The following is a 13,343-nucleotide window of genomic DNA, read 5'->3' as shown; positions in this document are numbered from 1 at the left end:
CATGAAACTCCCAATAGGACGCCAACCGCAAATAACCGAACCGAGAACACATCCTCCAGGAATATGCTCAATATGCTCTCAGAGGGCCATACCGGTTTCCATGGTACCAGATAACCTCTTGTGAGGCTTCGTGGCCGAAACCACTTCAGATGAGTCCCTTGCAGAAAAGATCAAGATCGCCCTCCTCGAGTACGTGAGGACGGAACCTATAACATCAGATGAAGACACACCTCTTGTGGACAAAATGTTTTCACCGTAACATGCGGATACGGACTGCTCGCCTGAATAGAAGCAAAATCATCCCGGCCATAAATGCGCTCAAGCAGGGCAAAGCCAACAGCTCTAGATCCTCCTGCACTGACGACATCAAAACTGCGGATTATTTTGAAACAGTTTGTGAAGTTCAGGTCTTCGCTTCACCTGGTCGGCAGTGTATCAGGAGTGCTCTACGCGGGAGAGGAGGAGTGTAGGCTTTTCTGGGAGACCTGGAAAGGGTTGAAGCATAGTTCGGGGAACCCGCAACGATGGCAGGTAAATATGATCAACGTGTTATGGTCCATTTAGGGGATAGTAGCAAAGAAAATATATTCATCGCGCTTTCAACAATTATACACGGATATATGAATTACAAAAACAAAAGGGGTATTGATTTGCTCAGATTGTTATCCTGTTCGCTCAAAATATGCTAGTGAATTCTAAAACGGTGAAAAATAAAAACTACTTATCAAGTAAATACCTTCAGTAATTTTGATGATCTGGATAGCACCAAACACGTATAATGACTAACAAAAGGTTGCGAGCTGACGAATTCCACCACAGATCTGTATCGAGTTAACATTCTTCGCCATTGCTCCAGCATTTGCAACGGGCCCACATCTGGTGTATCGCGATGCAATTGTCTGCCTTCGTTGATTATCCTTTGAATTTGCTTCATCCATCTCTTGAATGAGGCCTCCACCTGCTCGACGCGTTTCCTGTTTTTCGCAGTCGCCTCGATTTGGAAATTAACAAGCAAATGTCCTCTGTAAAGTTCGTGGGAAACTTCGAATACAACACCAGTCCTAATGGCCTCTTCCGTTGCAGACATGAAGTCGTTGAAATTTTTCAGGCTGTGTATAAAATCCTTCTTATTGCGTTCCGTACAACTGCCATAATCTGTAATAGCAATTACAGCTTCTGAGAAAGCCTTTTGCACTTGATCCTTCACGCCAGCTATAGCTGAATCCGTCTCAGTACCGCCCATTTTGAAGAAATAAATTTCCTCCGGGATGGTTCTAGTCTCAACTGATTTTTCGTTGTTCGTCCGATAAGCGACAATGCACGCTTTCGTCGGGTTTGCACTTTTGCTGTTCAAACATACCGCGCGGGTTATCGTCAGATTCTTATTTCTGACTGTGTATCTTCCTGAATTTATGGGATATCCCAACATTTTGCGATAGAAAAAGATCACTCCGTGCACACCTCTTGCTGAAAACAAATCGTCCATCAAGTCAATGTGAGCGTCAGAATCCAGCATTCCTGCAACAATATCTTCCGTATCGACGCCGAAAAAATCTGCAACAATTTCCAACACATATCGATGATTGGCTCCAATTCGTGCTATTCGCAAGGGTCTCTGCTCCTTTCCAAGGGCAATTAGAGCCTTTTCTTTCTCTTCCCTTGAAAGTTTAGACGCTGCCGATCGTTTGAGCCGTAACCGTTGAAGCTGCCTAGAAACACCGAAAATTCGTGCCAAACGTTTAAGATGCCGTCCCGAATCATCTTCGGGATTAGACATAATCGATCCTATTCCGGTAATTAATAGATTAAATGCTCGTTTTTGTTATTATTTAATGTATTTCGACAATTTTTATTAATTAAAACAAAATAATTCGATGAGTTGATTGTTATCCTTACTAAAGTTCGCAGTTGAATGAGAATGCTCAATATTGAGTTTATCTAGGACTACTAAGTTCGAAAAAGGGTTTGACATTTGATAAGCTAAGGTTATTTCGCCGTAATTGTCGAAGATTGTTCAACAGTTGATTATTGATGTACAATTGCAGCGAAATTTTTAATCAATTTCGAATATTCTTATCATTATTGCGAATTTCAGCTATTTCGAAAATGAATTCAATAATATGCCAAGATGATTTAAATTTGGATAGAGATCTTTCAATTAAAACGAAACTGGTTTGCGTCCATGATGAAATGTTAAATGGCGCAAATAATTTACAATAATTTATGATCACGAATAGAGAACTGTGGTAGCTTTGACTGAAACGTTCGGCACGAAGGTCATAACAGAAACGCGAATGTAAATAAGTCCCGAAAAGTTCCACCAATTAATATATATACATCACAACTATCAACTTGCTTTCAATACGGTAGGACATCAGTCGAATGTCAATTTCATTTCAACTCTTCTATCACTTCGGTAACCTCAAAGGTCCCCTGAAGTCTGTTGCGGAGTGTTTGGCTGAGGGGTTTTAACTTATTTATGAACTTCTGTGCCCTCACGTTAAAATGAGAATATTACAATTCCTCCGTAATAAGACTAGTTCTTTTCTGAAGGACTACTCGAACTTGCCTGAGAGCTATGTGAAAAGGAGTAAGGAGCAGGTGCGTGCTACGAATTCCAATTATGAACAAGGTTCGATATTAGTTGAGAACACTAAATGAGGACTTCATTACTTCCTTTAAAAGGTCTTCTGGAAAACGCCACGAGGTCTACCTAATTACCTCCCCCGAACTGTAGAGCGAAAAAAATTCCGATACACCACAAACCGCCCGTGGACAGGACAGTTCCGCCAACAGAATATGCCGGGGACGTATAGGAAGAAAGTATTCGTTGAGCCTATTCGTAAGTGATTCCCATCTTGAATGCTGACGAGGTCAAAGCTAGAGAACTATTTAATTCTCTAATCATTTCAGCGGAGTGGAACATATTTCGCGGAGATCGTGTCGAGGTCCTAATCGGTAAAGACAAGGGGAGACAAGGCATCGTCAAGTCAGTCATCACTGAGAGAAATTGGGTCATAGTTGACGGGCTCAATTGCCATTATCGGAAAGTCGGTAAAGACAAAGATTACCCGGGGATTATTATAAAATCCGAGGCTCCACTAGTGGTATGCTGACATGTGTACAAATCCAAATTAAGTGCATGAGCTTAGAATTCTCTTTCAGATAAATGAGCAGGTTGCCCTAGTGGACCCTTCTGATTTGCAAGCAACAGAGATGGAGTGGCGGTTTACCGAGGAAGGAGAAAAAGTTCGAGTCTCAGTAAGAACCGGCAGAATTATTCCGATTCCGCAAGCGAATGAAGAGACCTACGATTACAAGACGAAAGGTACCTACGTCGAAAAGCCGAAAGATACTCCTGGAAGTGTTGTGAGCGAAGTAACATTCAAGCCATCGTTGCGCACTTTCGAGATGGAAATAATGGACGAAATGGGTATACAAGAAGACCGGATACCGAAGAAAACTTATTGGTATTAGGATTAATTGTAAATAGGTTGTAATAAATATATTTTGCTGTTAAGTCTGTGTATGTGCTTGTATTCCTTGTTGGGGAAATAAACATGTGCTTACCAGAAAACACCTATGCGGAGCTTAACTCCTCACGCTCAGCACTCATCCTCCATTGTTCTATGAAACATAGCTTTAGAGCAACCTGCTTGTCGACCATCCTAGGATAGTCCATTGCATGGCATGACAACCAGGAATACAGTCGTCCTCCGTTCTCAATGTGTGGTCCATCCACTGATACTTCCACCTTCTGATCGATACTCCACGGATGCCTGGTTCATTCGCCAACGAAGTTATTCATTTGTTATTTTCTTAGGCCAGAATATTACGATCACATGACACAAATATAAGTTATTGAAAGACGGTTAAAAGTTAGCATAGGTCCCAGGGCGAAAATGTGGTTTGGTATTCACAATGAAGCACAAAACCTAGAAACAGTCCTATTACCAAACGTTATCTGCACTTCCACATGTTGACCGCTGAGCGTTCCTTCTTAACGAAAAGCTACAGATAGAGAAGGATAAAGGTCAGTCTCTCACGCCTACAAGCGGTAGAAATTGTACTAACTAAATCTCCAGCCCCAATTTCAATTTCGTTTAATCCACGCTTTCCACTATAATCAAGTTTTTATTTATTTTGGTTCTCCAGGTTAGGTGTTGGGTAGGTCTGACCACCCTACACGGAAAACAATTGTTACAAAGCCACAAAAGGAACCTCGGACTGGATGGATCTCACAAAGGCAGGCCCGGCAATGAAAACTGAAAACAATTTGCGCATTTGCTAATGGAACGATACCCTGTCCCAATATGAGGCTGATGTAACAGCGTTGGAAGTGATGCGCTGGACAAGGACCACTTCCCTCGGGAAGAGCGACTATATTATATATAATAGCGGCCACCCAGTAAATCATGTGTTCGGATTAGGTTTCCTAGTCAACCAAAGTCAACAACTCGGTATACTTGAAAAGTACAGAAGGAGGAGGCAACCGCTACAGGCCCGCAAGTTTTGCAATCAAGTCAGCAGGATGAAGCCATATACATTGCTTATCCAATCGAGACAAAGAGGAAAATCTGATTTCTGATCGTATGGGTATATTAGAGCAATAGGTTGCGTAATCCGATGAGTTACTCAACAACCAGAATATCGACGAATTTAAGGTCCTGGCAACTGAAGATAAAGGGCAAATGTTGCTACCACTTTCTATGGAAGAAACATTCCGTGCAATTCATGAGCTTAATAACCATAAGTTGCCAGGATCCGGTGAAATTACAGCCGAAATAGTTAAATATGGAGGCGACGAATTACACCAAGCGGTTCATCAACTTATGCTCAAGGTGTGAGACAGCGAATCAATGCCTGATGACTGGCAAAGAGGCATTATTTGCCCCATACATAAAAAGGGGGATATCACGCAGTGCACCAATTATAGAGGGGTCACGTTGCTGAGTACCATCTATAAGATATTCTCCACTATCTTGCTAGGCCGAATAGCCCCAAGCGACCAGAACATCATCAGCCCATACCAAAGAGACTTCACTCCAGGCAAATGAGCAACAGATTAGATTCTCTCTGAGGAAAAACTGTTGGAATATGGCCTCAATTGCACCATCTTTCCATCGACTTCAGGGGCACCTATGATAGCATAGCCAGAGTAAAACTGTACATGGCCATGATAGAATTCAATATCCCGACTAAATTGATAAAACCGACTAGGCTGCCAGGTAAAAGCAGCAGGATCACTCTTGAGGCTACTCAACATCCGCAACGGTCTGAGACACACGATAGGGCATCCTTGTTACCCTGACCCTCGGAAAAAGTGATTCTTGATGCTGATGTAAATACGAAAGGCACGATCTTCTTCAAGTTCACCCAACTACTGGCGTATACTGACGATATTGACATTATGAAACGAACAACCGAGGCCACCGTCGGTTGAAACAACGCTTTCTAGATTATACAAATCAATCAAAGTTTTCGATGCTCTACCAATTAATGCAGATAGGGAGAGAGCGATGATCAGTCAGTGGCTTCCATTCGACTCTGCTTGCTTGGAAAATATTCAACGATAACCAGAAGAAAATTATTACTGCCAATGCAATCCAAGGGGGCTATGTTCTGGCCTTCGAATTCCTGTGCGATTATACTCCATCATATATCGCCCTGATAACAGCTATTAGTTTCCCTGCAATGTTCCTTCTGCAGAGAACACTCCAGATACACCCCATGTGCACATTGTCGAAAGCCATCTCGAAATCAATGAAAAGCAGGTGGAGTGGTGAGCTTAACTCCGCACAATGTTGCATAATGATTCGAAAGACGATAACGTGTTTGGTACAGAAGGATCCAGAGCGGAAACCACACGGTTATTTGTCGCTTCTTTTCTTCTTTTATGCATGCCAATGTCATTTCAGCTAATATATTTACGACGCTGTAGGTTTATCACTTGCAGAGCGTTAAGTATGATGATAGTGAAACTGTGCGGATGCCCTATACTCCATCAAGGAGTGAACAGGAAATACTACATTTACGAAGATAGGAAATACGCGTATACCTTTGCAGTTTTCATACTCAAGACGGGTGCCCTTTTCCAGAATATTAACGATCATCTCTTTCTTCCACTGTCTGCGATTTGCGAGATTTACGAATTAATGGAAATAACGCAGAAACTGCACGAAAGAGCCCCAGAAGAACACCGTTGGCTGTTCATTAATGAAATCAAAAGCCTACTGCTAGCTTCCCTCACAGAATCATCGGAAGGCTTATGACTATATGTAAGCTCTTTCGTGATCCGGTAATCGGTGAAAAAATCGTTACAGTTTCTTCTTTCCTCACTAACGCAATGGTGGAGTTCCTTTTGGTCACTGCCATTAACAGACTTCTCAGGTTAGTCTTCTTAAGACCTAGCCGACAACTTCATCCGTACTAGATATAGAGGCATTTCTGTGTGAGCCTAGTGCTCATCAATATTGCCAGGTGGGTTATTCAGTTTGTACCATTTGCAGGAAAAAAGTTTTCACACTGCTGGATCAGTAAAACGGATCATGTTCAATTTTGCGGGGGAGCGGGTGCGTTCAAAGACTGGTTGTAGTGTGGGGAAGCTGCTATGCTTCGTGAACGCTACGGGCTGGCTCCGACGCAGCAGTCGCCGTCTTAGGAATCTGTAGCAACAAAACTGCGTACCATAGCGCTAGTTTGGTTCGTCGGAGCGGCCACTACCTATCCTTTGGCATTCAGGTCACATATCACGATCCCAATGTCACCTTCAAGGAACCTCAATTGAACTGCATTTCATAGAAACCTTCCTTCCTTCCATTCATAGAAACTTTCCATTTTCTCTGAATCGGAAGCCTTCGTTAGTGCGTAACACTGTACTATTGCAATGTTCCTCCTGCTGCGGTTCCTAAGATTTGTAGGTGCAGTCTACATTAATCCGGCACCAAATTCACACTTACTTCCGACATCGTCAAAGAGCAATAAAATCTTGATGCAAAAGAGAGATGAATGTTTCCCAGATTTCCACGATCTTATAATAATAATAATCGTTGCCCCAATAATCCAATTAGATCAGGGCATTGAAGTGTGTTAAAGCACTCCATTCAAGACCATAACGGTACACTACAGGATTATAGTACCATATAGGAGGCAATGTGGTTGGCATTGCGCTCGCTCGAGATTATTACCTTAATTTCATTCAGGTATTCATTCACAACTGAGTCGACTGGTATCCGGCGTCAAATTACGATACAAATTCAACTGCCACCAGTGAGGTTTTAACCGCGACCTTCCGTACGACTGCCTTATGCTCTAACCACTCAGCTATCCGGACATTCCCACGATTTTACCTCACTCAATCCCAGAATGTCCAACCCGCATTGCAAAATTTTTGCTGAAGTTGAAACAAACGAGTATTTTGAAGAACCTCGCTATTGTCGCCGAAGAACAATTACACAATTCAGAATTCAATCATAAATCTTTGATGAAAATAAAAGACCAGAGCCGAAAAATCAATCCGCCTCAGAAACAACGTAGCCTTCTCTGAAACATAATAACATTCGAGATTTACCCTTTAGTCGCCTTTTACAAGAACAGGGAGTAACTCGAGAGAATTCTTGACGGCCAGCTAACAGGGGAGTTAATACCTTAGTAGAGCATCGATAACAGCAAATGTTACCCCACTGAACTGAAGGTTATCACCCACTGACTGAAGGTTACACGCCCAAAAATTCAACTATACATGGGAAATCATTTATTTTCCTTTTCAAGCAGAGAAAACCCAAGAGTGCGAATGAGAAAACCTCCGTGTAGGTCCAAGATTATAATCACTCGTTACAAATGCGTCAATTTAAACATAAATAACATGTAGGTCGAAATCAGGTTTAACATTAAAATTGGAGGTTGGAGAATTAGTGGATGCACAGAAAAATGCAAACAAAAAAAATATTTCGAAATAGACTGGAGTTAATTCGTATTTGCACCACTCTCCAAGCCAAATTATATCAAATCTATGGGCTCGAGAAGTAATTAAAACGCGACATTATTTCCTGGAGGATGTAGATCTTGCTAAATAGATGGCAGTCAGAACTCCTCAGCTAAAGTTATATAAGTTTTTTTCTAAACTATCCAAACCGTACAGCAGCAAACTTTCTTGGTTTGTTTCTCCGGATTAGACAGAGAGGAGGAATTAAGACATGATCTACAAGACAATCTACCAAACCAGCAAAACTAGGGAAAATCGCTCGCTCTCCGATTTATGGAAAAGCACATGGTTGGTATTTATATCCTTGTGTCTTTTCATCACCCAATCCTTCCTTTCCCTCCTTGACACGATAAGTACTTGTGGATGGAGGTAACGAAAATGTAATGCAATTTCATCTTCATTCTAGAATTTTAATGCATTTACTTCACTGTTCGAATTGTTCACAAGTAAACTACTAACGGTGCGATGGTTGAGGGGGTAGAGCGTTAGCTTGTCGATTTGGTTGCTTTTGGTTCGTATCCCGGTCGTCATGGATATGTTGTGTTTAGCTCTATACTTGTCTCTGCTGTTGGTGCTCAGAGGTGGCGATGAGGAAGACGGGGCGGCAACCCTGTCAGCCAAACCAAAACCAAGTGGCCGAGGAGACGCTGTACTCACTTTGGCTTGCCGGCCGTGATGCAATAGTCGAATGCCCCAAAGGCCTAATCAGGGCGATCAGACCCGAGTCTGCACGGGGATTCATCTGAAGTGGCAATTTGGTCACGAAACCTTAGCAGGGGTATACTGGTACCATGGGAACCGGGATAGCCCCTGGACTTTTATACTCCGGGTGAACTCCCGTTGTATGTGAGTACATGTCGATTGTTGCGGTTGGCGCCATAGTGGGAGTTTCATGGGGGTTGTGGTTATGCTCAAGCGAGAAGAGACCTTCGGGCCTCGGCGTGGTGTTGCGTTTCAAAAAGGGTGCCTTACTTCTTAGTTCGATAGAGATTTAGGTAGGTCTTGCATCCACCAGTATGAATGCTAAGCCATGTACTTGGTATAGACTGGTACCGTTGTTAATTGTCTCAGCGGGACTTTGATTGTGGTCACAAAACCGATCCGTGTGCTAAGAAGACCGTGGGATTAAGTCTTCCAGACAGGTACTCACGTAAAACCCGCAAGGACTTAACTGTCTCTGCTGTTATGGGTTTATCACTGCACAGCAATAATTGTGATGATAGTAACAATGAAGCGCATTCTCATTGAAAATAAAATGTGGGGAAATAAATAACATCAACGAATAGATTGTGTGAATGCCAACATTATATTACTCCATCTCCATCAAATCCTTTCTCATACAGACGAGATTTGTGAGCGATATCTTCATAAAACTCGTAGTTTGTTAGACAACCTAGGAATTACCAGAATCGGGTGCAAAAACCTGACAGTGGAAGTGAAAAGAAATTACCGATTTAAGCCCAGATATGTGCTTTTTATTTTAACTCAAATAAAACGGTTCCCAATATAATATTACAAAGAAATATAATGACAAAATATTAAACTCGATTTCCCTCTTAAACAAAGTAATGTGCCTTGCGGACAGTAATACCATAATCAGCAAGTGCCGGAGTTAGATCCTCCATTGTCAAAGTGTACTTTCTATCCTTAGTTCCAGCTTTGTTCTAAAAAAAATACACAAATGCAGTCATAACTTGAGAAACCAGCGAACAACCCACCTTTGAAGATCCGTGGCTGGAACCACTCACATTACTGGTGCGAGTCTTGCAGTGCTGCAACGCGTCATTCACAACATCTGAGATGAATTTCTGGGCCGCGATTGATATCAGGCGAACGCTAATTGAATAAAAAATTATTATGTGTGTGCCACCTTTTGGTAAATATAATATTACATTCTGGGATCATTAGCCTCAAACCCGGCAGTATTCAAATAGTGAGATGTGACTGCGTCTGGGATCTGTAAAAAAAAACGATTAAAAAACCAAAGAAAAAGTTTATGAATTCGACAAAGTGAAAACTTACCGTGGGCGTATAATCCTCCAACTGCAGCAGAAAATCACTCAAGATCTGGCCTTGGGTACGATCGTCTTGTGGACGTGCCGCGCCACGATGAATACCAAAATTATCACCACCGCTCATATTGAAAATATTGAAAATTCACAAAGTAGATCGCAAACAGATACACACAGATCTCAAAACTGACGGCGAATGTCAACAAAGGCGACTGGAGTGCAGTTTATACCATTTATTGGAGAAATATGGCCGCGTTTCTTCATAGCGGTTGGCAATGACATTCGTGCCACCTTTCGACAAATAGCGTTGATTATAACTGCCAGAACAAAATGTTCCACGATGTGGATATCCCAGAAATTTACCGAAACAGTCCGAAAAATCAAGATTTCGGATTTATTTATTGAGCAAAGAAAAAGAATACATGTGCGGTTCAAAAAAATTATAACTTGAAAGCTCAAGCGTTACTAATTAAGTATGTAACGCTAACCTAGCAAACTGAGAAAGGGCTACCTTTTACTTTATTGTACCTGTGCAAGGACAGTGACCCAAGCCGGAAGGGATGAAGAGGACTGTGGGTTTGTGGAGCCTAATTGGTAGAAGGAGGGACCTTAATTTAGGGGAGAAGTTAATATTTACAGATATCACATATTGTACAGGCTAATTAATGTTTATTGACTTAATCTAGACTAGGTAAAGAAAAATAATGAAAGGTGATCTACACCTGGGCGGGGATTGACTGCCGGAACATTGGCTCTACGCTGTTAGCCTCTGTGAAAGTCCGGGGAGGAGCTTTGATAAAACAAGGGGATGAAGGAGGGAGGGGGGCGTGATGAGAGAGGGGGCGAGAGGAGAATTACTGTCCGAGAGGAGAGCTACCCCTGGCACGTAGTACCTTTACTTGCGTAACGAGGCATTGCATTTAACGAGTTTTTTTATCAGTTGGTTAGGGTGGGACAGGCACTTCTTCAGTCTAACGCGCGACAGTTTGATCATATGCGGAATTATGGGGCAAACCCCGAAAAGGTCGTACAGGAGAAAGTTTTGGTGAAATTTTTAGATTTGGCCTTCTGTATTTGGCCGTGCATTTCCTGAGTATCGTCTTTTCGAAACGTTGGAGGGTTTCTGCTACGTTAGATGGCATAGTAGCCCATGCTGGGAAACCATAGGTCAGGATTAGACGAATAAGAGTTTTATATAAAAGGGTTTTGGTGATAGGGAACAGAGCCCGAAATGAGAGGATGGTTTTTAATGCAACTGAGGCCTTAGAAGCATTGGCAATAGCAGATCTGACATAAGGGTTGGGTATAAGCTTGTTGTTGAGAGAGATTCCCAGATATTTAATGTTTGGTTTCGGCTTAAGCGTGTGGTTGGCAATGCGTAAGTGGCACTGTGCGCCAGTGACACTTCCCGCTGGTGTTTCTGAAGCAAATAACCTTAGACTTAAGGGAATTAACGGTGAGGGCCCACCGGTTGAAATACGCAATCACCCTATTGGTTAGCAGATTGAGAGAGAGGGAGGCTAGTGAGGGCCTGAGACCACTCGCATATAGGATGGTGTCATCAGCGAAGAGGATCCCTTCTGACGCGGGAGGACTATTGTCGTTGGGGGAAAGGGCGGGTGAAGGGCTACCTAAGTTGCTGTTAGCGTGGGGAATAAGTTTACGGGAGGGAGGGGAATATCGTGGAGGAAGATGTTAAAAAGTTTGGGGCCTAGAATAGATCCCTGAGGGACTCCTGAGTTTACCAGGAAGTCGATGAAGCGAATTCCATCGAGGCGCGTGAAACCTCCGCGGATTCTGAATAAGGAGAGGAGCAATTGGACTGAATCACTTTGTAGAGCAAGCCATTTTTCCATCATCATCATCAACGGCGCAACAACCGGTATCAGGTCTAGGCGTGCCTTAATAAGGAACTCCAGACATCCCGGTTTTGCGCCGAGGTCTACCAATTCGATACCCCTAAAAGCTGTCTCGCGTCCTGGCCTACGTCATCGATCCATCTTAGGAAGGGTCTGCCTCGTCTTCTTTTTCTACCATAGATATTGCTGAATCATCCTCATCCATACGGATGGAGTGCACTGCCCATCGTAACCTATTGAGCCGGATTTTATCCACAACCTGACAGTCATCGTATAGCTCTTAGATTTCGTCGTTATATAGGCTACGGAATCGTCCATCTTCATGTAGGGGGCCAACAATTCTTGGAAAGATTCTTCTCTCGAACGCGGCCAAGAGTTCGCAATTTTTCTTGCTAAGAACCTAAGTCTCCGAGGAATACATGAGGACTGGCAAGATCATTGTCTTGTACAGTAAGAGCTTTGACCCTATCGTGAGACGTTTCAAGCGAAACAGTTTTTGTAAGCTGAAATAGGCTCTCTTGGCTGCTAACGACCGCGTGCGAATTTCATCGTCTAAGCTGTTTTCGTTTGACTAATGCGATTTGATGTTGTTCGTTCTTTGGGTTTTGGCGCTGACGTTGCCACCATGTATTTCGGCTTGCCTTCATTGATGTGCAGGCAAAGATCTCGCGCCGCCTGCTCGATCTGGATGAAGGAAGTTTGTACGTCTCGGGTCGTTCTTCTCATCATGTCGATATCGTCAGTATAGGCCAGTAGTTGGGTGGACTTAAAGAGGATCGTACCCTTTGCATTTACCTCAGTAGCACGGATCACTTTCTCGAGGGCGGGGCGAGGGTTGAAGAGGACGCATGATATGATTGGTCTTGAGAGTGATCCTGCTGCTTTTATCTGGCCTCACACATTGGTCAGGGTCAGCCTAGTCAGTCTTATCAATTTCGTCGGGATACCGAATTCTTTCATGGCCGTGTACAGTTTCACCCTGGCTACGTTATCATAGGCGGCTTGAAAGTCGATGAATAGATGGTGCAACTGTTGTCCATATTCCAACAGTTTTTCCATCGCTTGCCGCAGACAGAAAATCTGATCTGTTGCCGATTTGCCTGAAGTGAAGTCTCTTTGGTATGGGCCAATGATGTTCTGGGCGTATGGGGCTATCGGGTCTAGCAAGATAGCAGAGAATATCTTATAGATGGTACTCAGCAACGTGATACCTCTATAATTGCTGCACTACGTGATATCCCCCTTTTTATGTATGGGACAGATAATGCCTCATTGCCAGTCGTCAGGCATTGATTCGCCGTCCCACACCTTGAGCATCAGTTGATGAACCACTTGGTGTACTGGGTCCCCTCCATATTTAACCAATTCGGCTGTAATTCCATCGACTCTGAGCAGCTTATGGTTTTTCCGTTTGTGAAGTCGCTTCTCCGTTCGACGGAGTTTTTGGTAGGTCTCTGCACGTACCCGGGTTCTTTGAGAATGCAACAC

At 43.1% G+C, this 13,343-nt stretch overlaps 3 protein-coding genes across 3 annotated transcripts in view; 1 reads left to right on the top strand and 2 right to left on the bottom strand.

The window, feature by feature from the left end:
* The window catches only part of LOC119646987 (dynein heavy chain 8, axonemal), a 61,113-nt gene extending 59,336 nt beyond the window's left edge, over positions 1 to 1,777 (bottom strand). Inside the window, exon 1 of the mRNA XM_038047703.1 lies at positions 737 to 1,777. Within this exon, the coding sequence (XP_037903631.1) occupies positions 737 to 1,777 (1,041 nt within the window). The remainder of the gene's footprint in view (positions 1 to 736) is intronic.
* A 622-nt stretch (positions 1,778 to 2,399) lies between these two features.
* LOC119656795 (probable 39S ribosomal protein L24, mitochondrial) lies at positions 2,400 to 3,529 on the top strand. The gene is made up of 4 exons (XM_038063405.1): positions 2,400 to 2,601; positions 2,686 to 2,842; positions 2,914 to 3,107; positions 3,166 to 3,529. The coding sequence occupies exons 1-4, from the start codon at positions 2,506 to 2,508 to the stop codon at positions 3,475 to 3,477; spliced, it is 759 nt and encodes a 252-aa protein (XP_037919333.1). The 5' UTR covers positions 2,400 to 2,505; the 3' UTR covers positions 3,478 to 3,529.
* A 5,908-nt stretch (positions 3,530 to 9,437) lies between these two features.
* Positions 9,438 to 10,211, bottom strand: LOC119646162 (transcription initiation factor TFIID subunit 10-like). Its single transcript, XM_038046535.1, has 4 exons — positions 10,007 to 10,211; positions 9,877 to 9,941; positions 9,703 to 9,820; positions 9,438 to 9,648 (listed from the first exon to the last, which is right to left on the bottom strand). The coding sequence occupies exons 1-4, from the start codon at positions 10,121 to 10,123 to the stop codon at positions 9,541 to 9,543; spliced, it is 408 nt and encodes a 135-aa protein (XP_037902463.1). The 5' UTR covers positions 10,124 to 10,211; the 3' UTR covers positions 9,438 to 9,540.
* Between the last annotated feature and the right edge of the window lie 3,132 nt (positions 10,212 to 13,343).

Source organism: Hermetia illucens, chromosome 1, assembly GCF_905115235.1.
Source record: "Hermetia illucens chromosome 1, iHerIll2.2.curated.20191125, whole genome shotgun sequence".
Taxonomy (NCBI): Eukaryota; Metazoa; Arthropoda; class Insecta; order Diptera; family Stratiomyidae; genus Hermetia; species Hermetia illucens.
The sequence above is the reverse complement of the archived record's forward strand: the minus strand, read 5'-3'. Positions and strand labels throughout refer to the sequence as shown.

What these genes read in the sequence shown, in the direction of transcription:
- LOC119656795 (XM_038063405.1), top strand. Translation starts at nt 2,506, where the DNA reads ATGAGAATATTACAATTCCTCCGTAATAAGACTAGTTCTTTTCTGAAG. An exon ending in AGTATTCGTTGAGCCTATTC is followed by an intron (nt 2,843 to 2,913) that starts GTAAGTGATTCC and finishes TAATCATTTCAG; the next exon opens with CGGAGTGGAACATATTTCGC. An exon ending in AATCCGAGGCTCCACTAGTG is followed by an intron (nt 3,108 to 3,165) that starts GTATGCTGACAT and finishes ATTCTCTTTCAG; the next exon opens with ATAAATGAGCAGGTTGCCCT.
- LOC119646162 (XM_038046535.1), bottom strand. Translation starts at nt 10,123, where the DNA reads ATGAGCGGTGGTGATAATTTTGGTATTCATCGTGGCGCGGCACGTCCA. An exon ending in GAGGCTAATGATCCCAGAAT is followed by an intron (nt 9,821 to 9,876) that starts GTAATATTATAT and finishes TTATTCAATTAG; the next exon opens with CGTTCGCCTGATATCAATCG. An exon ending in CCAGCCACGGATCTTCAAAG is followed by an intron (nt 9,649 to 9,702) that starts GTGGGTTGTTCG and finishes TATTTTTTTTAG; the next exon opens with AACAAAGCTGGAACTAAGGA.